Genomic DNA, 12499 nt, shown 5'->3' on the forward strand with positions numbered 1-12499 from the left:
TACAAATTAACAGATTTAATTATAAACAGTACAAAAAATAAATATAATTTATCTTTTCATACCACTATATTCAATAACTATTTATATTTTAATATACAATAAAATTACAACATAAAATGGTATTTACAGCACATTACAAATGATCTTTGTCACTGTCTCTTGGGCAATGTATGGAGACATAAAGTTTCTTCTGTCTACATTCTTCAGTATCTGGGAATATTGGGTTCCAATAGTCTATAACAAAAGGTAATAATATAGAAAAATTAATCAATACAAATCAAAATCTAAAAAGAAACAAAATCACATAAAAATACCTGCAGGCGTCTCATTTAACTTATCAAATTTATCTCGATGTCTAGAGCATTTATTCATTCTCGCTTTGATTTTAGATGGGCTCAGATCCATGGCTCCATAGTACTGATAGCATAAAGAAAAAAAAAATTTAAAGTTCAATATTTATTAATATCAAAAAGAAATAAAATACAGAAGAAAAAATAAATCCAGTAAGACATACAATATCATTCCTTTATTGAAATAAGTAGTGAATCTCTAAAATAATCTCTAGGTAGGAACTGAGAACCATTTATAGAATAGAATTAGAAGATACAGGGCCGCCTGTAGCCGAGGGAGTTAACATATCTACCTTAACAACCTCGAAACCGCAGCAGCACCAGATCGAATCCGGCCTGGAGAGGGTTGACTTTTATTTAATGGCAATGAAAACTTGAACTTCTCCTTCCCCCCACCATTGCAAGACTAGTGTGGTAACCTGTATGTCAGAAATGACAGGCAGGAGGTAAACAAAAAAAAAGTAGAATAAAAGTGCTGCTCACAACACAGTAGGAAACCGCTTAATTAAAAGAATGGTTACTGTCTTAACATCACCATGCCAGCACCACATGACCGTACCATGCCAACCCTATACCTGATCGGTTTGGTTTGAATTTTGAGGAGTTGGTGCAATCTCAGATTGCCTTTAAGATGGATGACCAGTAACATGAAAAATATATGAATAGTCATCATAAAGAACAAATCCAGACTATTAAATCTACTTTTCAAGCCCAAAGGGTCCCATACATAGTCAATATTAATGACTCCCAAATGCACAAATTTGCATATCAAAATGGCCCCTTAAATGGTCAATAATACTGAAGTACTAAATTTTGTCAATATATTGACCTGATTATATTGATTATACATTATTATGAATTCAATATGAGGGGTAGATTGAAGTGGCAATTTTAACAAAAGTTAGAACTATTTGATTTTTATTGAAGCTCCTTCAATATTATTCAAAGTGTCAAATATATTATTGCATGCAAAAGGGAGATATTGACCTGAGGGTGATATATATATCTGAGGGAGATATATTATAATGCTAGTTCATATTTCAACATAAAATAAAGCTAACAAACATGAAATAAAGTAAATAGAAATATAATTATACTAGCTAGTAACACTTTAATTGGAAATTTAACTATTAAAACAATTAATTGGTAGTTTAATAGAAATTAATATTTGTGGGTTTACTTATAACCAGCTGAAGTTAGTTGTTACAATTAAACAGGAAGATATTTTTATTATTTAACATTTTTTGTACCATTTAAAAAAAAAAATCTCATAACATTAAAGTATTTAATAAAGAATGCTACAAAACAGACGTCAACTATTTGATAGTGAAAAAAAATAATAATAAAACAATATGGATTGAAAAATGTTTCGTGTGCAGAGCTGCAGTTACTAGACCAACAGTTGTGCAAGGAGGTTATTTAGTCAGAATCACGCTTGACCGCCAGATTTGTACCCAATAAGGGTACTCACTTTACGAGGCTGGGAGGACCCCCATAAGGCTTCCAAACCCACAGGGTTGACTCATGGCTACAGTAAAACAGATAATAATTTTCAGCCACAGCCGGATCCGAGCCTGGTTCCTTTGAGTTAGCAGTCCATTGCCTTATTAATGAGCTACCTACTCCCATTATATATATATAATTGTATACCATCTTTTGACAAAACTTAAAAATATTTTGGCAGATGTAGATTAGACATTTTCTAACAGTTTCCATCACTTAATGTTGTAAAAACCAAATTGAAATTTACATCTTTGAAGTTGACCTCGACTTTGACATGTTTGGTCAAGTAACATCTTCTGAATTAAATAAAAAGATAAATTGATAAATTATTACAACTATATTTGTATAATGTTACCTTTGCACACTGTTCACAATCCCAACCGTCAAGTTTCATTCGTTCTTCTCTTTTTCGTACTGCATCTCTCTTATACTTATAATTTGGACTTCGTGAAGATTTTAAACTGCATAAACATTTACAAAACAAACAGAAAATTAAAAATTAAGGAATCTTTTTCTTAAAGAAGAAAAAAAAAAGGAAAAAGATAACCTGAACGATGTTTTAAGTAGCTATTTTACTTTAAAACTATTAAGATCCAAAAGAAAAGTTTTAAGTTTCTCTAATTTTAATCAGCATGTCCTCAAAGTCATAAGCAAAATAGAAAAAGATAAAATTTAAACATTTTAAATTGAGTTTATATTATCTTACTGAAATGAAAAGTAGAAAATGTCAACTTTTGCTCAAATCTGTTCTTTTGTTGGAAACAAGCTAGTTCAGTATACAAATTCAATTAATCAATATGATGTTATTGGTTTGATTCATATAGGTATTTATTTGGGAGAAGGAAATAAAAAAATGTATTTGGGAAAAGAAAAAAAAAATAATTTAAAAAAAAGAAAAATTAATCTCTCTATTCAATTAAAAATGTATCCCTTGCGCAGGCTCATTACTGCGCAGGGGAGCGTCCCACGGGTGGCGGATGTGGGGATGGTTGGTGAAAATTCCTCGGAAGTTCCTCTCGGCTAAGTCCAGTAGACTCGCTGACCTACAATGAGAGCAGCCCCACAGGCTTGCTGGAGGGTCTGACAGGATTGAACGTCCTTCTCACATATTTTTTGGTTCACAAAATACCACAAAACATTCATAGATCCTACTGAAATAAAACACTCATTATACAGAGGTAAACTAGTCCCCCATTTGGGTCTCCGGGTGGGAACTGCTTTTGGGGATTCATGACACAAATTGAAAATTAGAGATATAATTATAGGACCATGGAACGTAAGAAGTTTAAATTCCGTTGGTGGGTTAAAATCAGTCGTAAATGAGGCTAAAGGATACAATTTAGATATTGTAGTGCTGCAAGAAGTTCGCTGGCTAGGAGCGGGCTTATTAAAGGAAGGGAAGTACACTATTTGATACAGAGGAAACAGGAATTATTTGTTTGGCACTGGATTTCTTATTATGAATAGTTTGCTTTCCGTGTTGAGGGATGTCAAATTTTTTAGTGATAGGATATCAGTAGCAATATTTCAGGGACATTGGTTCAAAATCGCTCTGATAAACTTTCATTCTTTGCCCAAAGACAGTGATGAAGAGATTAAATATGAATTCTATGATAAATTGGAAGGAGTTTACTATTATTAACTACCGCGAAGCTGTATAATAATATTAGGAGGTGCAAACACAAAGATTGGAAGAGAAGAAGTATATTATCCAACGATTGGTAAAGAAAGTTTGCATGAATATAGAAACGTTAATGGAATCCAACTAATTAGCTTTGCCATATTGAAAAACCTAATAATAAAAAGTACTACATTCAAACGTAAAGATATTCACAAATATACTTGGACATCCCCAGATTCCCAAACGCATAATCAAATCGATCATTTCTTAGTACAACATAGATGGGAAAATATCATAATTAACACGAGATCCTACCGAGGGACAGAAGATGGTTCAGATAACGAACTAGTAATCGCGAAAATTCTACAAAAACTTAATATAAAAAAGAAAAATGAAAACGGCTCCTGTCCCGAAAATTTCAATCTGGAGAAATCCCTTTAATTCGAAATCAATTCACGCTCAAAATAAAAAATAGATTTGAAGTCTTAGAACCTTTAGATGAAGGTCACAATGACATTGAGAAGTTGTGGGTAGGAATTAGAGGTAATTTGTCCCTCACAAAAAGGGAAATTAATAAGAATAAAGCCTAGTTCGATGAAGAGTGTCTTAAAGTGTGCGTACAAAGAAATCCACTAAGTTGAAAACTTTCAATAAACCTAGTGAAAACAATGTTACTTACTTCTGGGGCTCAAAGAATGAGACGTCTAAATTCTTCAGGAATAAAAAAAGAGAAAATCTTAAAAATAATGAAAATAAAAAAATCGAAAATAACGTCAGAAAAATGTACAAAGGTTAAAATTCAGTGCAATTTATAGGAAAAAGTCATTACAAACATTGTTTTAGAAGAGAGACTAAATTGAAGTACAAATTAAAATGCTGGGATAAAGACTTGAATTTTTTTTTTGTTCTTGCTTACATCACTATATTGAAAAATAATACTTTCTGAACTAAAGAATACATGTAAATTACAATTATACAATTTGAGCAACGAGTAGTACAACTAAATGAACAGTCAAATAATTTATAAAATGGGGGTTGGTCCACTGTTTGTTGTTGAAAATGTACTTCGTATTTGAGTTTCTGAGTGACAAAGAGTCAGTATAGTTTCCAGTGTATGTTTGAGCAGCATTTCTTTGAAAATAAAACATTTCTCAATAAAAATTAAAAATAAAATAAATACCCTTGTAATGGCAACTTAGTATTCTTTCCTTTCTTTTCATTTTTCTGAGTACTACTACTAGCTGGCTTAAAATCTGCTGTAAATGGTGTATCAATATCATCAGACTCTGAATTTGCACTTCAAATAACAATTAAAGAAAATGATAAAAATTTTGTTTAAAAAAAATATATCAATGAAATATGATACAGAGAACTACTTACTGTACATTTCCTATTTGAGTACTAGTACTCGCAGGTTTAAAATTTGCTGAATATGGTGTATCAATATCATCAGACCCTAAATTGACATTCCTAAAAATAAATAAATAAATAAAACAAATTTAAAAAAGAAGAAAGACAACACATAAAATATTATATAAACAATTACTAACTTTGCATTTCCACTAATAGATTCAAGATTAGGTTTACCAATATGAGAAGATGAACCTCCATCATAGCCATCTAATGAACTCAAATCAACATCTTTATTCTTCAAGCTCAGGTTTAGTCTCAATTGACGCAATTTTTTGTTTCCAGAAATTTCAGCAGGCCCTCTTGATTCTTTCATCTTCCATACACTTTTCTTTGAAACTTTATGTTCAGGAGTCTCACTTAAGACTTCATCACTGGAATTCAATAGAGCGGTACTCTTGGTTTTTTCCTTTTTCGAATTGGAAACATCATTACTAAACCAAATCTTGTCGAGTTCTGAATTTCCCTCTTTTACATAATCAACCAATGATCCATTGAGTGATAATTGATCATTGCATTGCTTAACAGATCTAGACTTCTTTTTTGGAGAATCATTTAAAATACTTTTCTCCTGAAAGTCAGCACTTAGATTCTTTTTAACACTTCTAGGACTCCTCCTGACAGAAGAAGAAACGGGAAGATTAATACTCTTAGATGTTCGATCCTTCAAAATATTAAAGACCCCAAAACCACCAGGAGAAGCATGGATATTTTCATCTCCAGGAGAAGTAATTATTTCACTCTTTTCCAAGATCTGTAAAAAAAAAATATAATAAAACTAATGTAACTGAATTCACTTTAACTGAAGCTTGTAATGAGGAATGTGACATCCTACCTACCAGCAAGACAAACTTAGCCACCAGCATTTGCGTGGGAGTTTTATACTGGGAGTTAAAAATTCAATTGACACTCACTTTTTATTTATTTATTTTTTTCAAGTTTAGAGAATTTATAGAGGAACTTGGTAGATCTTAGTTGTAATGAATAATGTGTCTTTTGGTAGTAAAATCAATTTTGTTACCTCTATGACCGACCAAGTGAATGATGCATTCAATGGGTTTTTGAGAATGAGTTCTGCACAGTGAATCAGTAAGTGTACTGAGCGATAGACACACTACAAGAAGCATTCCTGAGACAGTGGGGAAAATAAAGACGAAGACTTGTTTAGTTTTAGGAACTTTTTAACCTGTCTTTTCTTTTTTTTCAAAATTTCAAAAATTTCATTTAATATGTAGCATTAAATTCGTTCAAAGATAAAATTATACTTGAGAAAACAACATATCATTTATTTAAAAATCTGTTATACGTATTTACAATCATTTTATCGAAAAAAAAGGTAATCTAAATCTTTTTAGAAATTACATTTTTAACATTCAAATTTCAGATCAAAGCAACATGTTTATAACCTACAATAGTTAAAGATAACAGTATTGATTTAAATCTCAAAACCAAAAAATAATACTAGATTAAAATTTGGAAACGGCTTTTTCACAAAACATGTTTTAGTTTGAGTTTCGTTTTCACAGTTACCATTTTAATTGTTATATCAACAGACAATAGCTAAAATATTTAGTCCAGTATTAAGGGACCAATCATTTCTTAAATCACATTTTTAAAAGTAAAGTTTGATTAATTAATATCAATCTATTTTCTCTTTTTAAATCTATTACATATAGTTACACGATAAAAAAAAAAAAAAGGATCTTACTTTAACAGATGATTGGAGGTCAGGATAATTCAGAACATCAGTCTCTGGAATAACACCATCACATGAATCACCAATATTTCTTTTTCTCTAAGAACACATAAGGACAGTCATGAACATACAAAATATACATAGAATCTCACAAGAAAAACATTATTTTTCAACAAACCGGAGATGGTGATTTACTAGATGTACGCCTCTTTTTACGTTTAGGTGACTCTTCAAATAGCATTTGCGATACTAATGTCATAGCTGAATTCTTTCTTTGCCCCTGAAAATCATCAATGTTGTCACCAAGCTTCAAAATATTAGCTAGAAAAAATTAACAAACATATAAAAAAAAATTATTTCTTGAATATAACAAAAATGTTTATCAAATGCGATTTTTCTGAATCATGATTACAAAACAAAATAAACATAAATTAACAAACCATAGAGGTAAAAAAAAAAAATAATAATAGGGAAATAAATATATCTCCTAAAAATTAATTAATCAAGTGAATTAAAATATGCAAAAGTACTCTGGAGCATAACTTGAACTACAGCAAGTATAATTATTTGAAATGAAAAAAAAATTAAAAACAAAGTCAAAACAGAATGCCAAGCTTTTTTCACAATTTTTTAAAGATTTTAAGCACCTCTACAACCCCTACACATTACATGAGAGGGTTGAAAGTTAAGTTAAGTTTGTGTAAGAGAAGTTCTAACATTTTCCTACACCTTCCCCTCTTATTTTTTTCACAGTTTTTAAGCTATAATGAAACAATATTTAAAAAATTGAAAAATGTAACAATGAATTTTAGAATGAGTTAAAATTTTACTGTGATGTATATATATGTTGTTTGTTGTTTAAGATTATTTTATATATTAGTATAGTTTTTTTTATTGTGAAATATTTATTATATTTTATTGCAGGTTTAAGGATGAGCTAATTTAAGCTCAAAACAACAATATATTAAAGAATTGTAAAGTTAAAAAGGGGTTTTAAGTTTGTACTTGAAAGAATTAAATAGATACACAATTAATTCACTTTTCCATTAATTCATTTGTTTTACAACAAAAATAGAGGGAAAAAACGATCTTAGTGGATGGTAATCTGCTTCTCTCTTTTCTTGTTTTTTAAATTGATAACAAACTAAAATATCACTAAATAAAATAATATTATACCTATAGATTTAATGCGATTCTGAGCTTCTAACGATTGTTTCTTATAATGAAGCAACTCTATTTCTAATGAAGAACATTTAGAACATTTTGTAGATTCCAATCTGAGGAAGAAATAAAATAAATAATACATTAATTATATTAAATGAAGTTCATGAATATTACTATCAACACTTTATACAATACAAGAATAAAATTAATGAATTTAAATTGATTTTAACACTAATTTTCAATGATCTTATCAACTTAATCTAAAATCATTTAACTTTTCCCAATGGCCTTAAATCTGTATCTTTAAATAATCAATTGTGAATTTAAGCCAGACTGTCAGTAGTTTGAATGCAAAAATAAAATAAAATTCTTGATAAAATATTAATGTTCGAAAGGAACCGTTCTCATTTCCTAAAGTACAATTACATAAATTTAAAAAAAAAGAAATATGTTACAGCCTAATTTAAATGGAAACATAACATTGTTTTCAAGCAATTATATTTTGCATAACTAATATTTATTAGTGGTTATAATCTCTTAATAAGGTTATAAATAATAAGGAAATGTTCTCTATGAATCTGATGTTAATTAGAATGAATTTTAAGAATTTATCATCACTAAACACTGAACACAACACTACTATCTCAACACTTTAGATATAGATAATTGTATATAATTTCTAGGCATGGTTATTACGTTGGAATAAAAACCAATTGAGGAGAAGCAATATTTCTACATTCAATTCATTGAAATACCATTAAAATACTGAAACAAATCTTTATGAGACTAATTAACAATTAGTGATTGTCATTTATAAATTCAAAATAATTAATGCAAAAACTTTCAACTCCCGGAAGTGTAATTAAGAAATTAACTAATTAAGACAGCAATTCATGGATAAACAATATGAAAAAGCATCACTAACAAAAATATAACAGTCACTCTAATTGCTTATGATGGTTTAATAAACTCTTGCAAAAAGAGATGTGATGATAAAAATAATTATGATACATTCATCACTCTAGTTTTAAAATTCAATGGTTTCTTCGAATGAATAGAAAACTTTTATCACAGACAGAAAAGAATATCTTCAAAAGAAATGGTGTTTGAGGAATATTTAATTTCAATTTAATAAAAAATAATTTAAAAGAAACTGCCTCGTTATATGCTATGTAAATCAATTCTACACATTTACAAAACCGAAAAAAATTGTTGATGAAAATATAATGTAACAAAAAGAAAACATTTATGTTGTTTGTAAAAGGAAGATGGTACGGATGGTATAACAATAACTCAGATAGTAATTAAACTACTTAATAGTTAAATAGTTCAATTACTATTTAAAAATTAAATAGTCTAATTATTATTTGAGTTACTTTGATTGCCCCCACATCATGTTCCTTTTATATATTACACACAGTCGATGATCTTCCAATTTATGTTGTTTACTTGAACCTAGACCGCTATAAGCCATGAAGGATATATTGATTAGTGCTTGGTATGGACGTGTTGTTTCTTGATCGATGGACATACAATATGATGCAGTCAGCATCCACACTCGAGCCACTTCTTTAGATAACCATCAAATTTTAAAAGTTTTAAATTTTAAGAATCAAAATTTCAAAACCATGAGGTTACTTGATGTTAACAAATCAAATTCAATTTGCCCCCAAATAGAGTGCTTCCTTCAAATTAAAGATTTTGAGAATAATATATACATAAACAAATATAGAATTTTAAATTCCTTTATTCATTTCATTTAGAGGACTTAATAGATTGAACCTACATAATCAATTATTTTGAGAAAAATGTATAAATCTCAATAGTAAGGGCCAAAACAAAAGTCAGTACCTACTGATTTCAGCCTTCAATCTATTGCATTCTTGTGCTTTCCATTCCAGTTCAGCTAAATGCTTTTCACAAGTTGACTTCGAACTTGAATGATTAGAACTGATATCTGAAATTAATATGAACCACACCATAATCACAAAACTACAACAAAACAAAGAATGACAAGGTAATAGAATGTTAATATAGGTCGGATATATTATTTGATTTTTGAAAGAATTGTAATAAGAAGCCGACCTTTAATGTAATCTTAAAAACTTACATTTTGTTTTAGATAAAGCAGTTTCTAATAACATTAACAATCCTAGAAATTCATCATCCGGATCTGTTAAGTGGGAACAGTTTTCATCAAACATATTGGTCCATAGTTGCTTTAGAACACACACTGATCTAATCTTTTCCTTCATTTTAAAAAAAAATGTTTTAGGTATCAAAGGGATAACAAAGTTGAACAGGAACAAACATAACCTCAAAGTTAGATAACAGTCTTGGAGAATTTGTCAACACTGGCGCCATCTCTATGCAATACATGTAAATTTTTAATTTGACTGCTTCTGCATAAGGAATGTTGCAATCAAAAGTTATAATAAATAAATACGTAGATTATTAAGGATAACTAAATATAAAAACATGCAAGATGACATTATTTATTTTATTAAATACAAGGATCAATAGGAAAAGAACAATTAAATAAAAACAATTTAATATAAAGTTCTCAAATGCAGTTTCATTTTTATAATGTTTTAAATGTATTTACATAGTATATCATAAATATTAAACAAATATATTACAATGGTTCTTAACCTGGTAATGGTTTAAAATAAAAATAACTTTGTACAATGTGAGTAACCATCACATAGACTGGATAAAAACCTAAAACATTATCACAATTGCTTTATGTTTTAAAACATAGTTTAAGGAATTTATAGAATACTTCATTCACGTACCATTAAAAAAAAAAAGCGTGTAGTTAAGTATTCACAGAGCATTGCAGCACTACAATTCAGTCAGCCTGGAGCGTTTCTTAAACCTGGAAAAAAAAAAAAAAAAAAGAAGTGAAACTCAACATACATTATTAAATGTTTCAACAATAAAAATAAAATATACCAAGTTATAACTTGTAATAAGCAATGGAAAAATACAAACATCTCATTTGGCAATTAAAGGTATTTATCTCATACATTCATAAATAAAATAAAATCATAAATTGTTAAGTATTATGATTTTGGTTGTTTAATATTTTCAATTAATTACATCAATACAATTTTTAAAATTCCTTATAAGTTTATAGTGTAAGAACTGATATCATTTAATAATATCTGATCGGGTTGAAGGTAGAAATGATAAAGTGGTATTTTTAAAATGAGGTTGGTTTTCATATATTTGTGTCAGAACCAAATCAATTTTATTAGTTGTGAAGCATAGACTTGGTTCAGGCACAAGTAGATAGAAACAATGTTATTTGTTCACTTTTACCTCCAACTCCAATAAATTATGACCACAGTTGATGCAACAACGAGTAAAAAATAACCTACATTTTTTTTTAATAGATATTAATTATCTAAATGATATATGTCACTGCTTTTGATTGTGACATAATTAAAAAAAATTTTGTTTGGTATTGGACGTATTCCAAAGATTGTACCACAGACTGGGGGGGTTTCTTTCTCTACTGGTGTCCCCCTGCAGAAAGTCATCATGTTACACTAATTCTTTAAAAGTAACCAAGTCTATAGTTTTATACATAGAATACTTCTAATACAAAATAAGTGATTATTTATTGAGTAATACCACTATCAAAGCAAAGTAATTATACATACTGATGAGTAGATAGTTGAACGCAGATAATATACATCAGAAGATGCAGTCAGTGAAGAACTTATTTTACTTATTTGTGTTCTTCATTTGACTGTACCCCTTATCTTCTCCTTCTCATAAGTTATACATACTTCTACACAAATCAAGTAAACAGGCAATTTCTGTTTAGAAAAGTTGCTTTTAACTCATGAAAATCAACTTTTAACATGTCTTGTAAAATGCTAAGATAAATTTTTAATAAAATATATTAAAGCAACATTTTAAAACCAACATGTTTTTATGACAAAAAAGTATTAAATAATAAATTTAAATTATGTTTTTACAATATTACAAGGAATTAAGAAACAAATAGAATTAATATAGGAAAGGGTGAGAAGCCCCCAAGGGATAAAAATGACAATTTTGTGAAGATGAAATTTTTATATCTACCCATATCCTAACCAAATTAAAGTCTCATTATTGGCAAAATTGCGAAATTATCAATAATGAATTATAATTTCACAATGAAGCCTATGATTTGGTACAGTACAGGTAGATAAAAAAAAAATCTCTTCTCTCTAAATTGTCATTTGTACCCTTCGGTTTCTTACCAACTAATATCTTTTTTTTTTTGGCTCGAGTCCTCCATTGAGGACCTATATATTCCCAAAGTGGGAATGTCAAGATTCATTTCTCAGGACCACCGAGAAATAATTTTTCGAATCGAACCCAGAACCTTCAAAACTAAGCATTCTGGGATCTATGCCCCACCCCGCTCAGTTATCAGGTTCTCTTTCTCTTATAAAAGGTAATAACATAACCATGTCTAATAGGAAACAAAAATAATATAAATTTATAAAATTACATTATTATAAAACAAAAAGCATGATTCAAAAAATAAAATTTAAATGACAATCGTTTATAAATCAGGAATAAAATGTAGAGTAGCAAGTAATTTGTATCATAAAAATAAAACAAAATATTACAGACAATGAAAGTTTTTGTAAACAGTGTTGATATTACAGTTTTGTTTTTTTTTCAAGGGGGAAGGGAGAAATATAGGACAACTTTATTGGAGTTATTTTACAGCTATTTCGAAAATTAATGAAG

The 12499-nt window shown here is 28.9% G+C and overlaps 2 protein-coding genes across 4 annotated transcripts in view; both read right to left on the minus strand.

Moving 5' to 3' along the window:
- Positions 1–10078, minus strand: LOC106687941 (uncharacterized). Its single transcript, XM_014432136.3, has 11 exons — positions 9855–10078; positions 9596–9701; positions 7757–7857; positions 6759–6901; positions 6593–6679; positions 5025–5638; positions 4855–4944; positions 4655–4771; positions 2209–2314; positions 315–417; positions 1–234 (listed from the first exon to the last, which is right to left on the minus strand). The coding sequence occupies exons 1-11, from the start codon at positions 9997–9999 to the stop codon at positions 134–136; spliced, it is 1713 nt and encodes a 570-aa protein (XP_014287622.1). The 5' UTR covers positions 10000–10078; the 3' UTR covers positions 1–133.
- A 145-nt stretch (positions 10079–10223) lies between these two features.
- Positions 10224–12499, minus strand: part of Cdk12 (Cyclin-dependent kinase 12) — a 42004-nt gene continuing 39728 nt past the window's right edge. For all 3 annotated transcript variants that reach the window (XM_014432133.3, XM_014432132.3, XM_014432131.3), the window contains one exon: positions 10224–10622. In XM_014432133.3, the coding sequence (XP_014287619.1) occupies positions 10600–10622 (23 nt within the window). In that variant the 3' untranslated portion in view covers positions 10224–10599. The remainder of the gene's footprint in view (positions 10623–12499) is intronic.

This window comes from Halyomorpha halys, unplaced genomic scaffold (genome assembly GCF_000696795.3).
Source record: "Halyomorpha halys isolate HHAL.00 unplaced genomic scaffold, Hhal_1.1 Scaffold1030.1, whole genome shotgun sequence".
Lineage (NCBI taxonomy): Eukaryota > Metazoa > Arthropoda > Insecta > Hemiptera > Pentatomidae > Halyomorpha > Halyomorpha halys.

Excerpts from the sequence above, each read along its gene's own strand:
- LOC106687941 (XM_014432136.3), bottom strand. The coding sequence starts at position 9,999 with ATGAAGGAAAAGATTAGATCAGTGTGTGTTCTAAAGCAACTATGGACC. Across the intron at positions 7,858-9,595 it reads TTGAAGGCTGAAATCAGTAG|ATTGGAATCTACAAAATGTT; the intron begins GTACTGACTTTT and ends TTTCTTCCTCAG. Across the intron at positions 6,902-7,756 it reads GAATCGCATTAAATCTATAG|CTAATATTTTGAAGCTTGGT; the intron begins GTATAATATTAT and ends AATTTTTTCTAG.